This window comes from Urocitellus parryii, chromosome 9 (genome assembly GCF_045843805.1).
Source record: "Urocitellus parryii isolate mUroPar1 chromosome 9, mUroPar1.hap1, whole genome shotgun sequence".
NCBI classification, from domain to species: Eukaryota; Metazoa; Chordata; class Mammalia; order Rodentia; family Sciuridae; genus Urocitellus; species Urocitellus parryii.
In genome coordinates this window covers 119,614,327-119,638,786 of record NC_135539.1, presented here as the reverse complement: position 1 = coordinate 119,638,786, position 24,460 = coordinate 119,614,327, and the positions used below count along the sequence as shown (strand labels likewise).

At 30.8% G+C, this 24,460-nt stretch overlaps 1 protein-coding gene across 3 annotated transcripts in view; it reads right to left on the bottom strand.

Moving 5' to 3' along the window:
- The window catches only part of Dennd1b (DENN domain containing 1B), a 225,911-nt gene that overhangs the window by 143,950 nt on the left and 57,501 nt on the right, over positions 1 to 24,460 (bottom strand). For all 3 annotated transcript variants that reach the window (XM_026401485.2, XM_077802286.1, XM_077802287.1), the window contains exon 3: positions 16,911 to 16,954. In XM_026401485.2, coding sequence (XP_026257270.1) covers positions 16,911 to 16,954 — 44 coding nt within the window. The remainder of the gene's footprint in view (positions 1 to 16,910; positions 16,955 to 24,460) is intronic.

The following is a 24,460-nucleotide window of genomic DNA, read 5'->3' as shown; positions in this document are numbered from 1 at the left end:
TATCAGCTATCAGGATATCCACCCACAAATCAATGCTGTGATGGGTAAAAAAAATACGATGATTCATGATTTTCAGAAGTGGGAAAACTCAAGATTAGATTATGAGATAAGACAGGCATGCACACCAGTATATATACAAGGTGACTTATCTTCTTTTGTTTTTTTGTTTGTTTTTTTTATGGTGCTGGGGATTGAACTCAGGGCCTTGTATGTGCAAGGCAAGCACTCTACCAACTGAGCTCCCCAAGGTGACTTGTTAGAGTGATTCAGTGGACACTGTTTTGGAGTCAAACAGCTAACACCTAAACGCTGGCTATGCAATCTACAGGCTGGGTACTTCAGTTACCTCATTTAAGAAATGGACAAAAATTAGTACCTACATCATAGGATTAAATGTGGATTTATTTAAGGATTTATGTGAGGTCCAAGTAAATCCATGTAAAATGATTAGGACAATGCCTAGCATCTAAAATGCACCAAAGCCATTTTGATGATATTAATTCTGCCTATACAAGAACATGGAAGGTCTTTCCAACTTCTAAGGTCTTCTTCAATTTCTTTTTTTTTTTTTTCCAGTGGTTCTACACTTTTCATTGTAGAGGTCCTTCATGTCCTTTGTCAAATTAATTCCTCTCTTTTCTCTTTCTCTCTCTCTCTCTCTCTCTCTCTCTCTCTCTCTCTCTCTCTCTCTCGACCCCCTTATCTTCTGCGACTGGCCACTATGGTCCCACTAATAAAATCTTGGACAGGTAAAAAAAAAAATTAATTCCTAGGCTTTTTTTTTTTTAGGTTACTGTGAATGGGATAGTTTTCACAATTTCTTTTTCAGCAGATTTCAGTACTGGAGTGTAGAAAAGCAATTGATTTGTGTGTACTGATTTTGTATCATGCTCCATTACTAAATTTGTTTATCAGCTCTAGAAGTCTTCTGGTAGAATTTAGGTCTTCTAAATATAGGATCATGTCATCAGCAAACAGGGATAATTTGACCTCTTCTTTTCCTATTTGTGTTCCTTTAATTTCCTTCTTTTGCCTGATTGCTTGATTTTAAAGGACTATATTGAATAGGAGTGGTGAAAGTGGGCATCCTTGTCTTGTTCCTGCTTTTAGAGGAAATAATCTTTGTTTTCCTCTGTTTAGTCTGATATTGGCCTTGGGTTTGTCATATATAGCTTTTACAATGTTGAGTAAGTTCCTTCTCTGCCTTCTTTCTCTAGTGTTTTAAACATAAATGACTGCTTTTTACTTTGACAAATGCCAACCTAAGAGTCCTTCAACAGATGAATGAATAATGAAATTTTGGTATATATATGTATACACGATGAAATATTACTCAGCCATAAAAAAGAATTAAATTATGTCATTTCATTATGGACACTATAATGCTAAGTGATGAAATAAGTCAGATTGAGTAAGTTAAGGTTCAAATGGTTTCTCTGATATGAGGAAACTAATCTAAAATTAAGGTATAGAAGAGAGAGAAAAAAGAAATTGGGGGGGGGGGGATTATTTGCATTGATGAACTCAATACCAAAAAAAGATCAGGGGAGAATAAAAAGGGGATTGAGATAGACAAGATAAGGGGAAAACAATGGGATGAATCTGACTATATATATGAATAAACTACAGTAAATCTTACCATTATGTATACCCAACAAGACACTAATTATTTTAAAAAGTATAAATAAACCAATCAGTACAATACAGGAAAGGGAACAGGGGGAGGGAGGTGGGAGAGAATAAGGGTAAGTACTGGGAACTTAATTGGAGCAAACTATACTCCATGCATTTAAAATTATGTCAAAATATATCCTAATGTAATATTATAACTATGATGAACCAATAACAAAAATAAAATTCTCCAAACAACTGTTATCTTTATTAGCTACATGTTACTAAATCAAATGAAGAAAGATATTTATATTAATAAGTATTTACTGAGTTAATTATAACATTAAAGGTCCTGTGTTCTGTTGCCAAAACTTTAACATAGTGAGATTACAAAATAATAAAGTGTTTATTGAATAATTCATCTACCTCCCTTTAAGATTTTTCATATATTTTATATAGGTGTATATGGTAGACATAAATGCACATATGGACATATACTTGGGAATATCCAACCACTTCTTTTTAACCAACACAATAGATGCAAACACTGTCATACAATGGGCATATCTGATGATTTCGATATGTTCAGGAAGCTTACTTCCTTTGAATCAGCTGCTTTCTTCAAATTAAACATTTCTTCAAAAAGCTATGTCAGCAGATATTTTTCATTTAAGGGGAGATTAATAAAATTCCTTTTTCATTCATGTACTTATTCCTCAATCCACTTAACAAAAATCAAATACCAAACTTATATAAAGCACTGACCAATTTAAGTAATGGAAGTATTTTTCACTCTCTTCTACAATCTCAAATTAGGACTTTCCCTTAACTGTCTTGGCAAAAGATATTCCTGAAGGTCCACTTTGAAAACATCCTCTTTCTACCACCTTCCTCTATTCCATAATCATGTTTTCTATTTTCTTGAATTGTGAGGTAATTTCTTTTTGTTCTTGTTAACATATTTTTAATTTTTCCTCAGTCTTAATGATCATATTATTTCTCTACTTTTCATATCTGGACCCTTCACATTTTTTCCCTCTTCATATTCTTTCCTTCTTCATATTCATGCAAATATTCTCCCTTCATTTCCCAACACTTATATTAGAAAACTGATTTTTGTGCAACAGATGGCACAGAGATACATATTTCAGAAGAGTAATTTACAATTATCCCCCCACCATTTTTTGTTCAGGTTCTGCCTGGAACCTTATGGAGAACCATCCCTAAACTGCTTCAATAGTGGCTCTTATGATAAATCATGCAGGAATCTTATTTTTCTGAGGTGTTTTAAGAAATAATAAGACCTTTGTTGCTGAGATTAAATCAGGGTGTCTATGAATCAAGGTGTGAAAAAGTATCTTTAAAGGGCTCATATTCTAGGAGCAATGACACATTTATTATATCTCTGAGCCATAAAGGGCATAGGAGCCTGAAAAATCATCCACAGATATGAGAATTATTATTTATTTTGAGTGTTTGGAAAAACATAATTGACTGTCCATTCAGTTATTCAAAGGCCTTGTCTACAGCAAATAAATTATAATTACAAAATTACAAAAAGTCAATTGTTCTATAAAGACTATTAAGTATAAAATCTAATCAGTACTAATTCATACATTCACAAACTCAATGTGAACCTATTTATATAAGTAATGTTTTATGTTGATTTTATAAATATACAATGTATGAATAGCAACCATAGCTAAGCAATGCGCAGGGTAGTAAGAGCAACAGGGAGAAAAAGAGAAAAACACCAGGGAGTCCAGAAGAAGTTAAACAAACCAAATTTGGGAGGGAAGTTCCTGGTGAAGCATAGTCAGAAGTTCCAAGGAAAGAGATCACATGTAAGCAACGAAATGAAAAGTCAGAAGTTGGCAGAGCTACAGCAGGAAGGAAGGGAGAAGAAAGTGCACAGGTTGGGGGGTCCATCCACTTCTGGTATAGTAGTCACAATATGTGATTGATGAGCCAGCAGCCAGATGGATGAAATTAGTAGTTAGCCAGAAAGTTCTAGTTATTATAACTGGCATAATCAATTGGAACAAATGTATCTCCAAAATCTTCAAGTGCTTGTTCTACTTGGAGTTTCCTTAAAGCCTAACCAGCGCTGACACACCACTCAGGCTGAGAAAAAATAAAATTGAGCTCATGAAATGACACTATTTAGTACCATCATAATCAATTTCCTGACAGACATTTTAAAGAAATGTAATTTAAAACAGTCTTCAAGCTTTCTTTTCTATCCTCTTATTAGATAAAATACAATAAAATAATTGTTTACTATGTGCCAAGTTCTGACCTAAGCACTTAACATATATTAACTAGTTTAATCCTTACAACACTCTGTGTTTCATTCTCTTTTAAATGTGAAAAATACTAAATTGAGGAACAGAGAGGCTAAAACTTGAGAAAAGTCATACATCTAGCAAATGGTAAAGTCAGCATTTCCATATTTCACAGCATAATCATCACAATGGTATTAATATATATTCATAATTATTCCATGCATCCTAATCTTGCATCAAAGACAATTTAGTAATAAATGATTTTTATGTAATACTGGAACAATTTTTTAAAAAGCTTCCAATTTTTTGTAAAAATTGGGATAAACTGGCATAAAATCTGTGATAATAATGTAATGAAATATGGTAGACCCACAACATGAAGCTGAAAGCCATTATGCCCCACCCTATGCATTTTGCTTTGCTCTTTTTTCCCCAACCAGGTTGTAATCTATAATTAGCAGATCAATATATCTGATGCCTACTTCATCTCTATGATAGGTATTATTCATATATATGAAAAGTTAAGATACTTCAATTAATATTTCAGAATCAAACTTCAACCAGTTATATTTATGGAAAATAAAATGGCAGAGAATCAACAAATGGTAAAAGTCAAGAGGTGGGGCAATATGTAATCACAAATATGAGTTTTACTTGCCCTAGACTGTTCTGTTCCCTTAAAAGTAAGCTCTGGGGGGAAAAAGAAAAGATACTGCTCATATCTATGCTTGTTTGTTACTACTGAAGCTATAAGATTTGTGTCAAAAAAGATACCTAACTTCTTTCAAGTAAGAGACTTGTAAATAAGAACTTAAAATGATTCTCAGTTGAACAAAATGATAAATGAATTTGAAGTATTTTATTTAAAATCTGTGTTGCATTTAGAAAAAAAGTTATATATAAGATCAAGTAAAAAATACTAGAGTAACACAGGCAGGATAAGATTAAATGAGGTCCATAAAAATGGACAACGAATTGAGACGGTATTTCATTAGCTTAGGTTCTGAGAATCTGTACATGGATCAAAGCTATCTACATTTTGTGGCCAAATAGAAAACTTTAGCTCAGATGGCAAACACACTGGGGTCAGTTATTATACTTTTAGCAACTTTATTCAATAAATTTTATTGGACTTTTTAAGTCCTCCAATTTAAAGCAGGAACTAAGTACTTAGTAATTAAAATAAAGACTGACTCAGGTTTTATTTAGCCAAAAAGCTGAACTAAAAAACTCAATAATCCAGGAGCTTCAATTTCTCTTCTGTATTTTTAGGCGATATTAAATTATGCAAGATTTTTCTTATAAAATATGCACATGCCCATAATTTTTAATTTGAAGTTATAAGTGGTTTAAGTAAGTATTTCTAAATAGAAATACTGTGAGCTATCATGTTGCAAACTTATTCTGCCGCACCCATTACAGAAGACCCACCTCTTGAAATAAAAATTTAGTTCACACTCCCTGCTGATGTAATCTTTGGCCTCTTGCTGAGACTCTAAGTGAAGGTGCCAATTTTGTTCATCGTTTTTATAATGGAGGACCCTTTCTATGAGAAACTGAAAAATGAACACTGCTTCTTTTTACGTACAGAAAGCCATCAAACAGCCCTTACCAAACAGCAAGGAGCTTTGCTCAGCCCTAATCTAGGCCACTTTGGCACAAGTGACCTTAAAGAGAAAGCACAGTTTCCTGTGTCTCTTTTAAAAGATATTACTCAATGTATGAGAGAAGTCCTAAAACATTTCTAAACATTTTACTTTATATGCTTTCACAGTTACATTAATTATTATATTTCTCCTGAATAAATTATCTCAAATCTTTTATTTATTCTTTACAAAATACTATTTTATTTGGGATATAGGGAAAATAAGGAGTAATATAAAAACAAGAGCACCTTACTTACAAAAGCAGATTAAGACAGATTATATAAAGTTTGATTTGACCTTTCATGAGCTACAAAGTAAAATAGCTCATTACATTGTAAATGTCCTGAAAGCATACTTTCAAGACACTCAACAAATTTCTAACCCCCTTTTGTTTTTTAGTCTTTTCAAGCTACTGCTGCCAGTGATCTTGGATATCTACATGAACTAGTCTATTCTCCATCCTCTATCATATTTTAATTTTGTAATATTGAGCATCCATTTAATGAACATCATTTAATATGGGTATCTACTATATATAAAACACTTGGGATTCACAGATGAAAGTGTTCCACCCCTCGATCTGAGAAAACCAATGCTTCTGACTAACCTCATCCAGCTCAAAAGTATCTTCCCCAGATGTCCACATTCTCTTTTTCTACCTCTCCGTCCATCTTGGTCACTTCTTTTCATACTACCACACAACTCCTTCTCCATAAGCCTCCCTATTGGTGTTTTCCAGGGTCTCAGTGAGGAATCTACTCTCACTGTCATACAATGGATAAAAACTTGGGCTTGCTGGACTGAATGCTAGGTTTAGAGTCCAGAATAGCTACTTCACAGCTATATAAAATCATGCACATAATTGTTCCTTATCTATGAAATAACAAGGGCATGCTGAAGATTAGATAAGTTAATTCACATAGTAAAGAAAAGTTTCAACACAATGAAACTTTAAGCATGCTAGGAAATACATGCCTTTATATTTCAGAGGCAGAATAGCATAACAGTTAAGTGTATAAATGCTGAGTTCAGATTGCCTTGGTTGAAAGCAATGTTCTGCAATTTAATTAACTCTGGAGCCTTGAGCAAGTGATTGACCTCTCTGTGTCTCAGTTTCCTTATTTATAAAAGGATATAATTTCTAATATCTATTTTGTAGACTTAAGTGAAAATTACATGAATTAACAAGTGTAAAGTACTGGGAAAGCATTAGAAAAGGTTTTTCTTAATATTATCAATGCCCCATGTCTTCCCAGGGGTGCACATTTTTTTTACATTTGCAACTATTAATATTTTAAGAATATAGAAAGAAGTGAAACACACTGTTTCAAAGACTTATCTAATCGTTCTCCTCAAAACTTCTTTGTCTTTAATTAACAGCATCATCATTTAAGTTTTAAAACTAGAAACTTCAGCCCTCTTTTACTCACTTTCATATAGAACTTCCAAAAGATGCAGAAAAAGCATGACAAAATTCAATACCATTTTTAAGATTTTTTTAAATCTCAAACAGTAAGAATAAAAGGAAATTACCTCAAAATAATGAAGGCTATATATGAAAAATTCACAGTTAACATCATACTTACAGGTAGAAAACTAAAAGCTTTTCCTCTAAGATCAGAAACAAAGCAATAATGCTAACTTTTGCCACTGCCATTCACTATAATAGCAGAAGTCCCAGTCAGAGCAACTAGTCAAGGAAAATAAAAGGCATTTAAATTGAAAAGAAGGAAATTTATTTCTGCACAGATGACATATCTTATATGTAAATAGCCCAAAAGAGACCATCAAAAAGTAACAGAACAAACTAATGTAGCAAAAGTTACTGGATGCAAAAATCAATGTACAAAAATTAGTTGTGTTTCTATATACTAACAAGAAACTATCTGAAACAGATATTGTAAAAATAATCCCATTTACAAATAGCAACAAAAGAAGAAAATACTTATGAATAAATTTAACCTAGGAAGTAAAAGGTTTATACATTAAAACCTATAAAATACTGATGAAAGAAATTTTAAAACATAAAAATAAATGGAAGGGCATCTTGAGTTTATGGATGGGAAGACTTAACATTGTTAAAATATCCATACAACATAAAGTGATCTACAGATTCAATGAAATCCCTAAACTTTCAGTGACATTTTTTATAGGACAAAAAAAAGATCCTATAATTGATGTGGAACTAAAAGGACTCAAATATGCAAACGAATCTTGACAAAGAACAGAGCTGGAGACATCACATATCATGATTTCAAAAACTATCACAAAGCTATAGTAATTAAAACAGTATGATAGTGGCATAAACACACAGATGAATGGAACAGAATAAAGCCCAGAAATAATCCCATGTATGTATGGTCAAATGATTTTAACAAAGTTTTCAAGAATAGCTAATGTAGAAAACACAAGTCCCTTTAACAAATGGTATTTGGAAAACTGTATTTTCATATGGCAAAGAATAAAACTGGACTTTTATCTTACACTATACAAAAACATTGACTCAAAATTGAAGACTTAAAAGGACTGGAAAGTTTAAAACTCCTAGAAGAAAACATAGGGGGAAAGATTCATGTTGTTGGGCTTGGCAATGATCTCCTGAATGTACCACCAATATATGTGATATAGATGTACATGGATAAATACAGAGGCTAGAAGGCAAACACAGAAAAATGGACTACATCAAATTCCAAAGTTTCTAAGCACCAAAAAAAAAAATGACCAACAGTGAAAAGACAAACCATACAGAATGGGAGAAAATATTTGTAAACCATACATATGTTAAGGAGTTAATATCCAAAATATATAAGGGACTCCTATAACCCAACAGCAAGATGATGGAAAAACCTGATTAAAAAATGGGCAAAGGATTTATCAGACATGTCTCCAAATAAGACACTCAAATGTCTAACATGTACATGAAAAAAGATGCTCAACATCACGAATTGTGAGGAAAATACAAATTGAAACCACAATGGGATACTCACTCCTAATAGGATGCCCACTATCAAAAAAAACAACATAAAAAGAACCAAAAGAGAAGTGTTTGAAAGAATATAGAGAATATAGAACCCCTATACACTGTTGGTAGGTAGAGAATGTAGGACAGTAGGCATGGAAAAAAGTTCCTTATGCAACTACCATATAATCCAGAAATTCCCCTTCTGGGTATTTATCAAAATAAGCAATATAGGGATTTCAAAGGGATATATGACCTCCTATGTTCATTGCAGCATTTTTCACAATTGAGATAATGTATCTGCACTGATAGATTAATGGATAAAGGATATATGACATATACATACAGTGAAATGGTATTCAGTCTTAAAAAGAAGGAAATCTGGCTACAGGTATAGCTCACTGATAGAGTACATGCCTAGCATGTGTAAGGCCCTGGATTCAATCTCCAGCATAGCAAAAAAGGAAAAAAAAAAGAACAAGAAGAAGAAAAAGTAGGAGGAGGATGAAATCCTACCATATGCAAAAAGGTGAATGACTCTTGAGGACAACTTGCTAAGTGAAATAAATATTTGTTAGAAAGATTCTACTTATGTGAAGTATATAAAACAGTTAAACTCCTAGAAACAAAGTCAAATGATAATTGCCAGGGGGTGGGAAGAGGGGGACAGTTTATGAAGAGGGTAGATCTCATGTATCTATTCCTCCAAAACAATAATAATAATAATCTCAAATTCATTCCCTTTTCCACTTTATCTTTGATTTCTTAGTTCAGACTCTCAACAGTTCTTTTCAACATTTGCAATGGACTTTCACTTAGTCTCCATATCTCAAACAAGCTCCTGTTCTCCTTTCCAAAGCACTTACCCTAAAATTATCCTCCTAAAATACAGATGGAATATCTGGAAATCTGATACCCTTCATGGTTATCACTTAGTTCCTATAGGTCACCACCAAAGAACATAAACCAAAGCTCTTAATCTGGACCCAACAATCTTTATACTCAACATCAAGCCCCATCCATTCCAGTCACACTAAATTAGTGCCTATTTTAACAAGTTCTTATGCTTAATTTCATATGCTGTCCTTCTACACCCAAAGGCTCTAAACTTAGAATTATTTAATATTATTCTCCCTCCTTCATATTCCATATCCTAGAAGTAATCAAGTCATACTTTTTTTACTTGATTTAACTCCATGGATAATCAACAAAATTTTTGAACCATTGAAATTTGCAATGCAAAATATTAAATGATCCTACCTGGCCAGCTAGAATCTATCAGATTTGAAAGAGGAAGTCAGATGTACTATCCATCTCTTTCAAAACAAAATATTTATGTAAAAGTCACAAAGTATGATTATCAAACTAAACTTATCATTATAAGTTTATAATAAGGCTGAGGTGTATAGAAGCAGCAAATATTCTCTGAGACGCTACATCTTAGCTTTTTAAGTTCATTTACACAAGTAAAAAAGTCCATATAATCATTCTCTCCTTAACTTCAGTCAAAGGTTTCCTACAACTTAAAAAAAAAATATTCTTCTGGAATACTTTACATAAATTGAAAACACCATCCTCTTTTAAAATATGACCCTCTTCCCAAAAGCCTTACTTTTATACTCTCATGCTAAATTTCTCCTAGTCTAACTTTTCCCAAACTGTAGAATCAGGGAACAATCTCTGCATACGAAGATGTCAGAAACAAGTTCAAGCCACATGTACTTAGCATCTGTATTTTGCAAAAAATGACCACTAGATTGCATTGTTATCTGGCAAACAGCTGGATATTATCACTCAGTACTAATGAAGATAAGCTGCAATATTATCACTTATCTAAAAAATACTTATTGATAAACATTTAGCTATCTATTTGAATAATTAAGTTAAAAAGTAATTCATATTCTCAATAAAACAGTCACATTTAATAAAAATAATATAACATGAGGTCAATTTTTGAAATAGGTGTATGTAAAGAAGGCCAAATATTATGTAAGATGTAAAATATTTCTATAAAATATCTCTAACATTATATCCTTAATATTTAAAATGCCTTAACATATGCAAAGTCTATTTAAATGCACATAATTTATCTGAATCAAAATGAAAATATATCTAATAAATAATACTATTCATCTTGCCTCTTTTAGCTTTCCCTTAATACACAAATGCATTCCTTTTCTGCAAAACACAGCAGCTGGGAATGAAAGAAAAGATTTCAAATGATCATTTTTGCATCATATTCCATCATCTTTTCATTAGTTTCTCCTAGCTTTTCTTTGAGCCCCTTTCTTTTACCAGAGGTCTCTTCTTAGATCAATCCATATTTCCATAATCCACACTGCAGTTTCCTCTTCTTCTCCCCAGGGTGAACTAACCCCCACATCCAGAACTATGGCTTACAACTGTCATTAAGCCTTATAACAATAACAAGATAACAAAAGAACGGGTGGGGATGAGGCTAGCTGGTACCATATGTTGATCAAGTTCAATACTTTCGGCTGACACAGAATATTTTTAAACTTAAAATTTTCAATAGTTGAGTGTCTTCATGTTTACTTGTTTCCCAAGTTGTATTTCAGGCCAAAAATTTAAACACTGATGAGCAATTTGGCAATAATTCCTTTAAAAAGATTATCTACTAATATCATAGTGAAAAGGGGAGGAAAAGATAGAAAACATTAAATATAAAAGTAAAATGGCAATTTATGGATAATTACTATTTTATCTCTGAAATCCCATTCAACTTAAATCTATTCTTAAAAATAAAATTCCCTAAAAGTAATTTTTAAGGCAGTATAGTTAAAATAAACAAAATTATTTCAAAGTAACATGGTGAATGAACTGTAACTTTATGTGAGTTTTAAGAGACCTCATTTCCATCAAGTAACATCTAAACATGTTATTCTTGTTGTTTCCATACTTTGTTTCATACCCAAGTTTAATTTCTTTTTAAAATAAAGGTAAATAAAAATTTTAAGAATAAAATTTTGAACTAGAAGAGAGACTTTCATGTTCCCATAATATTATGTTCAATTTGTTTTCCTATGACTTTGGTAGAATTTATTCTGATTCATCAGCCTGTGTTACATTGAAAAACCATTTCTCTATTCTGCTTCTCTCAAAGACTCAGAACCCTTTAATAGAACTAAAGTCTAATTTTACTTTTGTCAAATGTTTAAGTAAGTTTCTGCAAAACCACATTGATTTACTTTAATCTATATATTATTTAATTTCTAAAAGTTGCTTAAAAATATTGGATATTCCAGTTAAAATATAATATTTTTACTGTCATAAAATAGATATAAAAACCTTACCTCTAAGGAGTCATTAAAATAAAATCCTTTCATCCTTCAGCAGAAAACTAAGATGATTGTTATAGGAGTTTTCAAATAAAATTTAAAATCCATTAAAAATATTTTATTCAATAGGAATTTGCTAAATCACATAGTTTTGTTATACAGAAAATACTCAGGTCATTCATAAAGCAAAATTTCTAAGCTATCATCATTTTTTCCCAAATTAGTTTCCTTCTTTTGAACAAAATTTTAAATTGTATCAGCAAAAAATATAAAATGAGCATTTATGTAAAATAAGAATGTGATCATGTTTTGCCTTGAGCTTCCCAACACTGCACTTCCAAAACAAACAAAACTGGTCTACATAAGCTTCGTTAGATAGAAAAATATAATTACAACTGATCTTATCTTTGATTTATTTTTTATGTATTTTCCCACAGGCTTGCCACCTTATAGTGTTTCTTTTAGATTTTCTTGTTTTAGACATAGCAATGTACCAAAAATACAATAAGTGTATCTACTACAAAGTAAACTGATGAGAAGAAATTGATATTTTAAGGTGATTAAAACAGATCACTTACAAAATTTTTGGATTATGAAAGAAAGCAACAAGTTATGATATAATTCCCTTACAATTACCCATTATCTCCTTTATGAAATTTTATTTTGATAAAAATGAAGAAATCATTTGTCTCAGAAGTGTGTTCGTATATAATATGTATACATATTCAGTAAGTAATGAAATAAAAATTTATTCTCTCACATTAAAAACCAGTTTAAGTCATTCCATTTTTTCCATTTAGAAAAACAATAGTTGGTTTAGAATCGATTAAATTATCTTTTGTTTGGTATAATCAAATGGTAGTTGAAATTGACAAAATTAAGAGCAAATGAGTAAAAAGTTTTGACTTAAAAAATTCGCAACTGTTGAAATTATTTATTTTGAGATTATTGGGATTTAATAGATTGTTTCTACTTTATAATCTACTTTGTGACTAATATAAGAAACAAACATAAAATTCCCAGATATCAATGTTCCTCAACTTTAAATTTGTTTTGACAAAATCTCTTAAAAAATATTTTTTAATATAGATATAAATTTTTATTTAGAAACAGGCATTTTTCCTATACCATGCAGAAAAATCATTAGGCATTGTGGCACATAAAAAGAAAATTGTATACAATGTAGAATACATTCATTTTAGTATCAGCTGATTAGTAGGCTGCCTACAGATAAAAAGAACTATAAAGATATACCTGAAGGATAAATTTTTCAATGCTCTGCTACTATTGTACAATACGTAGCTATTTTTGGTATTCGTTATAATTGTAATACAAACTGTTTCCAGATCATTTCTGCCCAAAGTTACTTAATGAACAGAATTATTATTATTATTATTTTTATTATTATAAAAATAATCACGTGATACATGCATTTTTCTAAAAATATTTCTAAATGCACTTCGATCACCTATCATGGGAGCATACACCAGGCTGAAATTTAAATTGTTTTTAAGCCTTCCATAGAGATGAGAGGAGGGAGGAGGAACACATGAATCAAGTACCCATCATGAGTAACCATCATGGACCCACTCACTAAATTTCTAACTGCCTAAACCCTGTGCCACATCACATCTTTTCACTCAAATTTTAATGAAACTGTGCTCACATCCCTTTCAGTAGATTACCTGCCTCCTGTTTTTCTAAGATGATTATGATAAGATATCATGAATTTATTCAACTTCCTTTGACCTGTCACTCACTCAAGGAGACACTCAAATAATGTTTATTCAGATACCATCATGTGCCATCTACTCTGCTAACTGTGGAAATTGATAATGAAAATGTTCCCCCCTTCCTTCAAGAAACATACGGCCCAAGTAGTAAGGAAGGAATAAAGAAAAATAAAACTGTAGAATATAGAGGAATATAATAGAGGCTACGGAAGTGTAGACTATTGGTTATAAATGTTCATGTAAGTCTTCAAAGAACTAATTTTCAAACTTAATCTTCAGAATAAAAAGAACTGGACAAAACTTAAGAAAGAACAGAATGGAAAAGGGAAGTAAAAATAGAAATATCACACAAACACACACACACAAAAAAAAAAAAAAAACCTGAGAAACAGGTATACTAGGTGTGAAGGAAATTTAGCCAGGCCTACTTCACTGCTTCTTACAGACCTTGATTCCTATTGTGAATCCCATGAAATAACTATTATGTTATTCATAGCAGAGGACATTTCCTAATGGTAAAAATAATATAACTGACAAGGTTAGGACTGAAAGATTAATGTAACCCTTCAATTAAATGTAAGGAATAACATTCTAATATCTCTATCACTCTGCCTCAGCTTTGAATAATGAAATAATTTTATCATTCTTTCTAATACAACAGATTATCACTTTCAGTTACCCTAACTATGCATGGGGTTGTCCTTTACTTTCATCTGAAGAAAAACAACTTACAGAAAAAAAAAAACAACTCAGTGGTCAAATAAAGCTTATGAATCACCTCCCATGCTCCCTGTCTTACTACCAGCATTCTCAACAATGCACTCATGGTAGAAGCAGAGCCCAAAATAGTTCACTTCAGATGCCCAGGCCAAATCTTCCTTTTCTCCAAATCTTCCTTTCCCTAACAGCCTTCTAGAATGCCTTTTTCTTTACTCATAAATTAAAGAAGCACTGTTCTGACTGTCTTACAAAAAAAAAAAAAAATGTAAACTGAATATTTCTAAAGGTCTTATAAAATTAGAGAAAACTGAGCTTCTAATATCTTAAATGAGGTAGATTTTTAAAGTAGTTCTTATTCAGTCACAGTGGAACACATCTATAATTTCAGCTATTTGGTAGGCTCAAAGAGTAAGATCCCAACATCAAAGCCAGGCTGGGAATTTAGCAAGACCCTGTGTCAAAATAAAATTTTTAAAAGAATGATTTGTAGTTCAGTGGTAGAGCACTGCCTAGCATTTGCAAAGCCCTGGGTTCAATCCCTAACACTTCAAAATAATAAATAAATAAATAGATAAATAATTCTTCTTAGAGAAATCAAATTCGCGTCATTAAGACAAATCTTTAGGAAACGTGTTAAGATTTATAATTTTGGCTTAATGAAAATAGCCATATCCTCTAATTTAGTAAATGTTAAGTATAGTACAAGCACATATTTTATTCTATTTGAGTTTGTTTTTCCCAAATTTATCAGATTACTGAACACATAAACTAACATTTACATCACATGAATGTACATTTTTACCCAACTACCCAGCCATTACTTTAGTACACTTTATTTCTACAGTAAAATTACATTTTGTAGTATGTCTTCTGAACAAAAGTGGATAGCAAGTAGAATAAAGAAGATCAAAGAGTAAGCAATACAAACAGCACCTGCATCTTCTGTAGTATTAGTACATTCACCAAAAAGCACACAGTATAACCATTCCTCAAGGCCCTCTGCTAGGCCCCTTATAAAGCATGGCTTCTTCAGCATGTAAAGTGAGGTAGGTAAACAAAATGGTAACTAAACTTCCTTTCAGCTCTAACTTTCAAAAAGTCTTGGAATTGCTGTGAACTGAAATCATTGGGGTTAGGGATGTTCATCACTATTACATGGTTAATTAGTCTAGTATTTCACTAAGAATGTGAGGACTTATTGATATTCTGATGACCTCACAAATTTAAGAAACAGAGCAACAATTCAGCTCCAAGTGAAAAATTCCAAGCATCACTTTAAGAGTCACAAAGAAGAAAAGCTATAGCTGAACTCACAAAAAAATTCTTCTAGGAGTAGACCCAACAAGTACATTATCACTCATATGCAAATCCAGTTAGGACTCTTTGGATCGCCTGAAAATTCTTAGGGGTAGTCTAAGCAGTGAAAATAAAAATAACAAAAAAGACCTGAAAAGGGACATAAGGTTTGTTCCTGGGTCAGTTGGCAAGAAAGAATTGAGAAGACTAGGAAAAGAACATTTCAGAAGGGTAAAATGAGTCAGCAAGACTCTATTCTTCATATACAACTTGGGAACATATCCAATTAAGCTTCTTAATTCCAAATAATGTTTTCACCACAGGGACTTATTTTATATATTTAAGATATTTATAAATCTATCCTTTCTCTAAAAGGCTAAAACCATATTAAAAGTACATACCTACTTTCTATTTGAAACCACTGTCAAGGTCTGCACTAGATCTAATTAATGCTTAACATGCTCATTTAATTGACTTTTCTTTCAGATTTCTTTCATCTAAAACATTATATTTCCACATACATTCAAAATCATGCACCTATTTCTGAATGAATTGTTTTAAAGGTATACTGTTATCAGATTTAAGTATGGTAAGTTGTCAGAATCCTATCAGTGAACTGAAATTATAAATTTGTAGTATTATAATTCCAACAGTGATAAGATTGTTTTAACCCATTTCTTTCAAAACGAAAGGAACCTACTCATTATATATCCAACAAAAAGTACTTATCTCTATCAAAACTTAAATTTGTAATTAACAAATCATATATTATATAGTTCAACTTCAAAATGATAAATCTAACATACAAATTTTAAAATATTTTTCTATTTACATATATGATATAAAAATATTTCATTATGTTGATAATACTAAATACTTATGAAACTATAGAAGACTACAACTTAAAACACAAATGGAATAAATTAATCCTGCAGACACTCATGCTATGTTTAAGAAAATAAAGCTACAGGTAAAAATTATCTATAAGTAAGAAGATACTGATAATTCAAACTCTAATTGTAAATATTTGAGATATCACTGTGATAAGGAAAGAACTGATCACTTACTTATAGCAGTTATCCTTAATTCTAAGTAACAGAAATAATGTCTACATAGAATTAAGTATAAGTATGAAAATATGTTGAAACTGTAAATATCTAGGGCCTATTATTTTCAACATAAGAGAGTCTTCATTGATCTACTTGGTAACACTAAAAAAGATTCTTCTACCTATTGTCCACACTTGCTCCTTCTTCCCTCACATTGATCAAGAAAAAAAAAATATAGCAATTTAAGTGTAACAGGAGTAATAATAATCATAATATTCCATTTCTAATGTTTTTAAATTATGTTGTCCCAACCTGGTCTCCAAAGTCCTCTGGGAATTTCCACAATATCACAGGATCTGCAAGTAATTGATACATCATCATTAAAAAGAGCCAAAGAAAAACATTTAATTACACAAACTACAATCATAATTTTTTGGTCAGGGTCACTGTGTACTATTTATCAAATTAAATATTTTAATCTTTTAAGGTTTTAGTGACTTTTGAAATAGGATCAAATGAAATTAATAACTTGGTAAGGTTATAAAAATCATTTTTTAGCAATTGACATTTTATTTATATATCATATATTTTAAGATTCTGAGTATTTTCAATGTTAACTATGCTTTTAAATTATTGATTTTTAACATGAAATTAAAATATAAATGTGGTAAATATGTAATCAAATATTACAACTGACAGAGACTAAAACAAAATAAACTCTATAAATCAGTTTTAAAATAATAGATAAGTTAATAGGTAGGTAGAAGACTGCTTATTTAAAATACAATTAATATTTGCAGGATATTTCAGAAAATTTTTTCTAATATATCTATGATTGATATACATATATATATTGATATATATATATATATATATTGATATATATATGTATTCTTTTACTTATATTCACACCAGTTTTACATTTTCATTGTTCCTTACACTATTTCTCTTCCACTTGGTATAATAAAACTCTTAATTATCACTAGGTAAATATTTTGGTCATACACTTATTTTTTAACTGTCAAAAATAAAATTTTTAAATGTTTTAAAAGGTAAAATGAGTTAATATTATTTCTGGGGAAAAAAATTTTTAAAAACTTTTGAAAGTCCACAATAAAACTTTGCCAATTTGACAGTGCTTGAACTCCAACCTAAGCAAAAGGATTTGGTAAGTCAAAGGTATTCACTTTATGTACCAAGTCACTGGAAAACTACAGCTCTAATCCATTATTTCCAATATTCCATAGTGCTTTTTTAAAATAAAATTCAAGGATGCATACTTTCCTAAGTGCTAATTCCAAAACTCAAGAATGGCTAGAAGTATTTTTAGCATGAGCAGGCTCCTCTCGTATTTTCAACTGGCAGACAATTGAAAATATTCAGAATCTTAAAATCTAAGACATGCAAATTAAAAAGTGAATAGCTAAAATATTACTTGTAACTTCAACAGAATTTTTTTCAAGTATTTTAACTTAAAATGCAAAGAAAGCAAGCTTTCCATAACTAAAACTTTTACTTATAAAGCAATAAAAACTTTCCATATAAATTAACACAGGTAAGTCATTTAAAACATATATATTACAAATTTATGAAGTAACAACAAATGATTATGCCCTCCGTAAAACAATGTATACATATTTGAAATGAAGTTAAATGAACTATAGATCACTTAAAAATCCTGAGGCATTAATGTCCTGAGGATAACTATTACCAATTGGAATACACATACACACACATTTATTATATGTTTCACAGGCATACAAGATGATATGTTAAGTGGCAAATAAAATAACTGATCAGATTTAAATCTCCTAAAACAAAGATGTATGACAGAATCTTCATGAAATATCAAACAAAAATTATTACTGTTGATAAATTAACATAAAAATTAATGGCCATATAAATAAATCGTCACACAAAATGTAGGCTAGTTCTTTTTCATAAATAATGAAATTAAGGGGTTTCAATGTGCTTAAAATATCGCTTTTAAACAACTTTTGAGAGACATTTGAGAAAATGTCTGTGCAAGTGTTTTACACCTATGTCTTTAAGCCAGGCACAGTGGCTCATGACCATAATTCCTTCCAGCATGAAGAAGGGAGGTTGAGGCAGGAGGATAGCAGGTTCAAAGCTAGCCTCAGCAATTTAGGGAGGGTGTAAGCAACCTAGTAAGGCTCTGTCTCAAAATTAAAAAAAAAAATAAAAAGGAATAGGGATGTGATTCAGTGGTAAAGGGCCCTTGGGTTAATTCCTTCCTAAAAAAAAAAAAAAGGCAAAACAACAACAAAAAACAATGCCTCTCGGGGCTAGGATTGTGGCTCAGTGGTACAGCACTCGCCTTGCACAGGTGCACAAGCGGGACTGGTCAGATCCCAAGCACCACACAAAAATAAAGACATTGTGTGTTGCCCATCTACACCTAAAAAATAAATACTTTTTTTAAAAAAACAATGCCTCTGTCTTTAAATCAGGACATTTAACTGGTGTAGTCCTCAAAGTTTGCCCTCATTGTTAGCAGCATTTAGTTAAGTATGGTTTATTGCCTTACTCTACACTAATCCCTTACTCAATCTTTTTTCTTTTTTTCTGTATTCACAGAGAAAGAATAAGTGAGTACATAAAAACAGCACCTACTTGTTTAATTATCTAGTGGAATATATCCTATTGTTTTCATTAAATAAATTTTACTCTTCAGCACTCAAAACTTTATTAGAATCATATGCATCCATATTTTAAAGTGCATTAACTTAGTTAATATTTATATGGTTATATTTAGACCACATCTGACATATCTTTGTAGCAACTTTTCATAAGTACTGCAGAGGAAGAAACAAAAGGGACTAAAAAAAATAATAATTCAATTCTACAACTTTGCACAAAGACTGAATTTTCTGTTCCCTGAGGATTACTTTCTAAATAATCAATCTGATCTGGCAATGTTAGGCCAATTTTATGCTGATTTTATGGGTGAAAGGATGGGAACTGATGGCAGGAGTCATCAATGCAGTGATGACTGATAATAACAGTTTCTCTTCTTTCCAACTTCTACTAGTAATTCAAAGAAGACTCTATCTTTATTTTAAAAATACTTTGCTGCCAACAATCTAGAAACTAAATAAGTATGAAAGGAAGAACTTATCTTAATTTTGACATAAATATAACTAATTTGTTTTAATAAGATAAATTACAGTACAATAAGAAAAATACAAAATTTTTATCAAGTCAGTAAACATTTAAGGAAAAATATTGAAATTATTATCTATGTTCTACTATCACAAAGATTTTTAATTCATGATTAAACCTTTACAAAAATGGAAAATAAGATAAATTTGATGATATTTTATTTTATTGTTCAATCAGATATTTCACATTTTTTGACCTACAGTGAAAAGGAAAAATTAAAATAACTTGGAATACTAATGTGATTCTACTGAATCACAAAAAGTAAAAAGGGAAAACTTTCTAATTGCATAAGTGAATAAAACTGACTTAATTCATAGAACTCAAAAATGAATTAAGAATACACTATCTTTTAAAGTGTGCACTTGTCAAAAATTCACAGTTCAAAAGGACATATTTTTGAAAAAGTAGAACATAAAATAATAATATTTTGTTTGTTTATACCTTTTATTGCTTGATTTACTTACATTATAGAATTAGAACAGAATTTATATATGAAGAAACAGAAGTCAAAATAATGAGAAGTTTGCTTAATCAAATAGCTATCTAATGTCTGAGATTAATGTAAGAAGCACCTATTTTAAATAATTTCCAAAAATGAATCCATTTTGTGGCTCATTTAAGTTTATTTTGTTCAAAAATCTAAAGACTGCTAAAAAAAAAAAAAAAAAAGAAAAGAAAAAAGAAAAAGTCTCTGTCCTCCAGTACCCTACAGTGTCATGAACAAAAATGTCAAAGGCTATTTAGTTTTTGTGCAAGGTATTATTCTAAACATGGTAGACTTCAGGGTCATTTTAATTCAACTTAAAATTTCATCAGCTTAATAATTTCAAGAAATGTTGCAAATGAAGGAATTAAGATGTGTTTTGAAAAAAAGTGAGCAAAAAAATTAAACTGTTTTTTGGAAAATGTGTGATTTTCATTCTTTTAACTGTGGTGATATAACAGTCAATTTATAGAAAAGAAAAACATTCAAATATGAAAAAAATTTAATGTTGGTTACTATGATAAAAGGATATCATAAGGAAATCTAACCTACTTTAGAGAGCAACTAAAGAAAAGGACCTCTAAATTGACATTTACATTACACAAAGGATAATTTGACTATAAAGTGGATAACGGAGAAAGTTCTAGACTAGAGAAACAACAAGCATGAAATCTTGGGGGTTAAAAGAAAGCAGAATGCATTTTAGAAACGAGAAAAAAAAGTCTAATGTCTACAACATAAAGTAGAAGGGAAAGAATGTCGAGAGATGAAGCTGGATTGGCAAGAAAAGCTATTCCAGCAGCTAGTGGTATAAACCAAAGCAGAAAAACAACCCGAAAGTAGGCAGAATTCAGCTAGAATGTTGGTGAGGAGGCAGATTTAAGATGACTATGGAATAAGTATGAGAAAAGAAGCAATGTGTATGGAGGCAACTTATTTAAGAAAGGCTACATAGGGCAGAAGAAAGTAAAGGTAAATGGAAAGATAAACAGATTTTTTTCTTTGTCAGGATAGTTTAGAACATGCTGATAGGAACTAATAGCCAGTGGAAGCCAACAAAAAAGGAAAATAAGATCCCTACGAAGGCAGGAAGGGTGGAATCCTGACCAAGATAGTGATATGAGCCACGGACAGAAGCTAGAGCTAGCCTTCCACTGTTACAAGGAAAATGGAGGAGGGAGAAGACAAGTTTGTGGGATGTGTGGCTCAAAGATGAAACATGTTAAAAACTGGTATTTTTCCCTCCCTGGTGAAAAGCTCTCTAAAACAAAGTACTCAGCTTAGAGAGGGATTGTTGGAGGTTCAAGGAGAAGATTTAGGCAATAATTAATATTCAGTTTATGCAAGTGTCCATTCTGGCATTGAAAGGTAACAAAGTAGGATTTTCCCATCATGATCCAGCAGCTCAGATGAAAGATAAAATTGGTGGATTCAGTCAGGGTCAGAGTTTCTCTCCAACATGTGTGATAAAAAAAGAACTTGCACAAAAGAGCACAGACATAAATGACTTACCTAAAACTAATTAAAAAGGAGGTGGATTTTTTTTCTATAAAATCCAACAATATATGTTATATATAGAAATACATATGCACTTTATAAATATATTACATATATCCAAAGACTGCAGGATTGAGAAATAAGATAAATAAAATGGAAGCATTGTAAAATTATCAAATAAAGCAGCTGATGGCCTACCATTAATAATACAATACTTTTTATGACTAGAGACAGATCCTTTAAAATTCTGAATTCTTTATCTTTCTCCCTTTTTCCTCTCTCTAGGTTCACACGAAAGAAAAGAATATCACCTTTTTTTCCAAGTACACCAAACAAATATCATTTTTATACAGGTACTATTGTGTAAAAAAAGATTTAAAAGTATATAGTTAGATAATTATGGTTAAAATTATAATTTTTGTTAAATCTGTCACAATAGATTTCCAAACCATTAATTATGGCATTTTTATAGTAAGCCTGACTGCAGAAAAAAATTTAAGAAAGCATCTCACTCAATTATTTAGGACCCTGGTGAAGTTAGAGATCCAGAAAACTAATACCTTGACATTTTTCCTTGGCATGCACTCCAGCAAAACACAAATTTAAAGCATTGGTGGAAGGATATCAGTCCCATAACAAAGGATTAATGAAAAGCTCTACTGATTCAGACCTCACCAAAAACTAACCTAATATTATGGATTGCATTACAAACTTTAAAAACATAAGGAGTAGTAAAACTAAAATAAATAATAATAAATTCAGACTATCTCCTTTTCCCCCACCCCCCACTACTACAGGGATTTAAACCAGGGTGCTTTTTTTCTTTCTTTTTTTTTTTTTCTTTTAAACTTAGCCTCACTAAGTTGCTGAGCTGGCCTCGAACTCATGTATTTTTATAAAAACATATACAATCAAATATTATACAAATTAAGGCTAACATACAGATGATAGGCAACAGATATACCAATTGCCCTATTCTGAGCAATACACACTGTTTACATGCAAAGAAATGTCAAACTGTGCCCCATAAATATGCACAATTCCTATGTTAATGTTTTAAAAAATATATGTTTGATAATATAGAATTTTAGTATCTTCTTAATGCACTATTCAATAGTTCTCAAACTTTAGTATGCAACAAAAACACCAAGAGAACTTGTTACAGCAAAAATACTGGGTCCCACTCAATTAAGTTCTGATTCTGTAGGCCTCACCATGGGTCTGAGAAACTGCAATTCTAACAAGCTCCCACGTGATACTGATGTCACTGGTTCTATGAGAACCACACTTTGAGAACCATTTTCCTCACATACCATGTTATCTTTCACAATGATCAGTATTATACAACACAATTTAATATTTGTTGATTAAAAATATTTAAAATAGGGCAGTAATTCCTTTTATTTCATACATATTTTATTTGACAAGAGAGATATCTTCTTGAAGCTTAGAAAAAACATCAACCATGGCAATTATAGCAGAAATTTTAGCAAAAAAAAAAAAAAATGCTGACAAAATATCTTTAAAACCTTTTCTGTACTAACAACTATTACTAATACTATAATTCTATAGTATTAGTAATATTACTAATACTATAATTCTATAATATTAGTAATATTTTACTAAGAATTTTATCTCAAAACGTAATATTTTATAACATTGTAACTATTATTCAAGGAACACTTATGGAGACTGTAGTTATATGTTCATAAATATATGCTAGCATTCTCTACCTCTGCATGATACATAGACATTCATAATCCAATATTTAAATAAAATAGATTTTTTTTGTACTTTACCATCTCAGATATGTGAGAAAATATTTTTGATGTGTGTTCTTAGAAGCCTTTCCTTCACAGAATTTAAGCAGTTACTTTGAATCTAAACAACTGAAAGATTAAATGCACAGAAAGGATATCTGTAAATACATATATATTTATTTATGTGTTGATGTTTTTAAGAAATGTCTCATTATATATGGATAGAATCTTGGAATTTTTCTGAATGAGAAGGGATCTTAAAGATTATATTGATGATCCAGACTTAAAAATGTTACACTGGATCCTGGGTCTTGAGCTAGAAACTACTAAAGACAAAATTAGAATTTAGTATCCTTGTATCCAGTAGGACTTCCTTCCTAACTATGCTGCTCTGCTGGGCATAAAAGAAACTACATTAAAAAGAAAGAAAGAAAGAAACAATTTGCTCTACTTTGTGGATCTCCCTTCATTCATTGGGCAATAGTTTCGGTCAAAAATATAGAAAATTTCTTATCCACAGGAAGATACTTTCAGCAAACTATGTATTTCAAAAAATTTTAAAATAATAGTGTAAACCATATAGAACACTTCTAAACAAATTTTGAAAACATTATGTGAAGAAACCTAGAAAAGGCTATTAATCATGAATAGTATTTAAATCAATACCATCTCAATCTGGAAGTAACATAATTCCTAACCATGGAAGTTTGACTACATATTAAAAAAAACATAAAGGAAATGAAAATGTTATTTCACAGTGTTTTACAGAGAGATTACACTTCTGTGCTTTATATAATATATATGTTTAAAAATAAAAGCAGGTAATTTTTTAAATTTGGTCATTTTTTTCATCCTCCTAAAAAATATACATAAGTGGTAATACAAATAAAAACTACTGTTAGGATCCCATTGCAATTCTCTTCATTGTAAAGAGATAA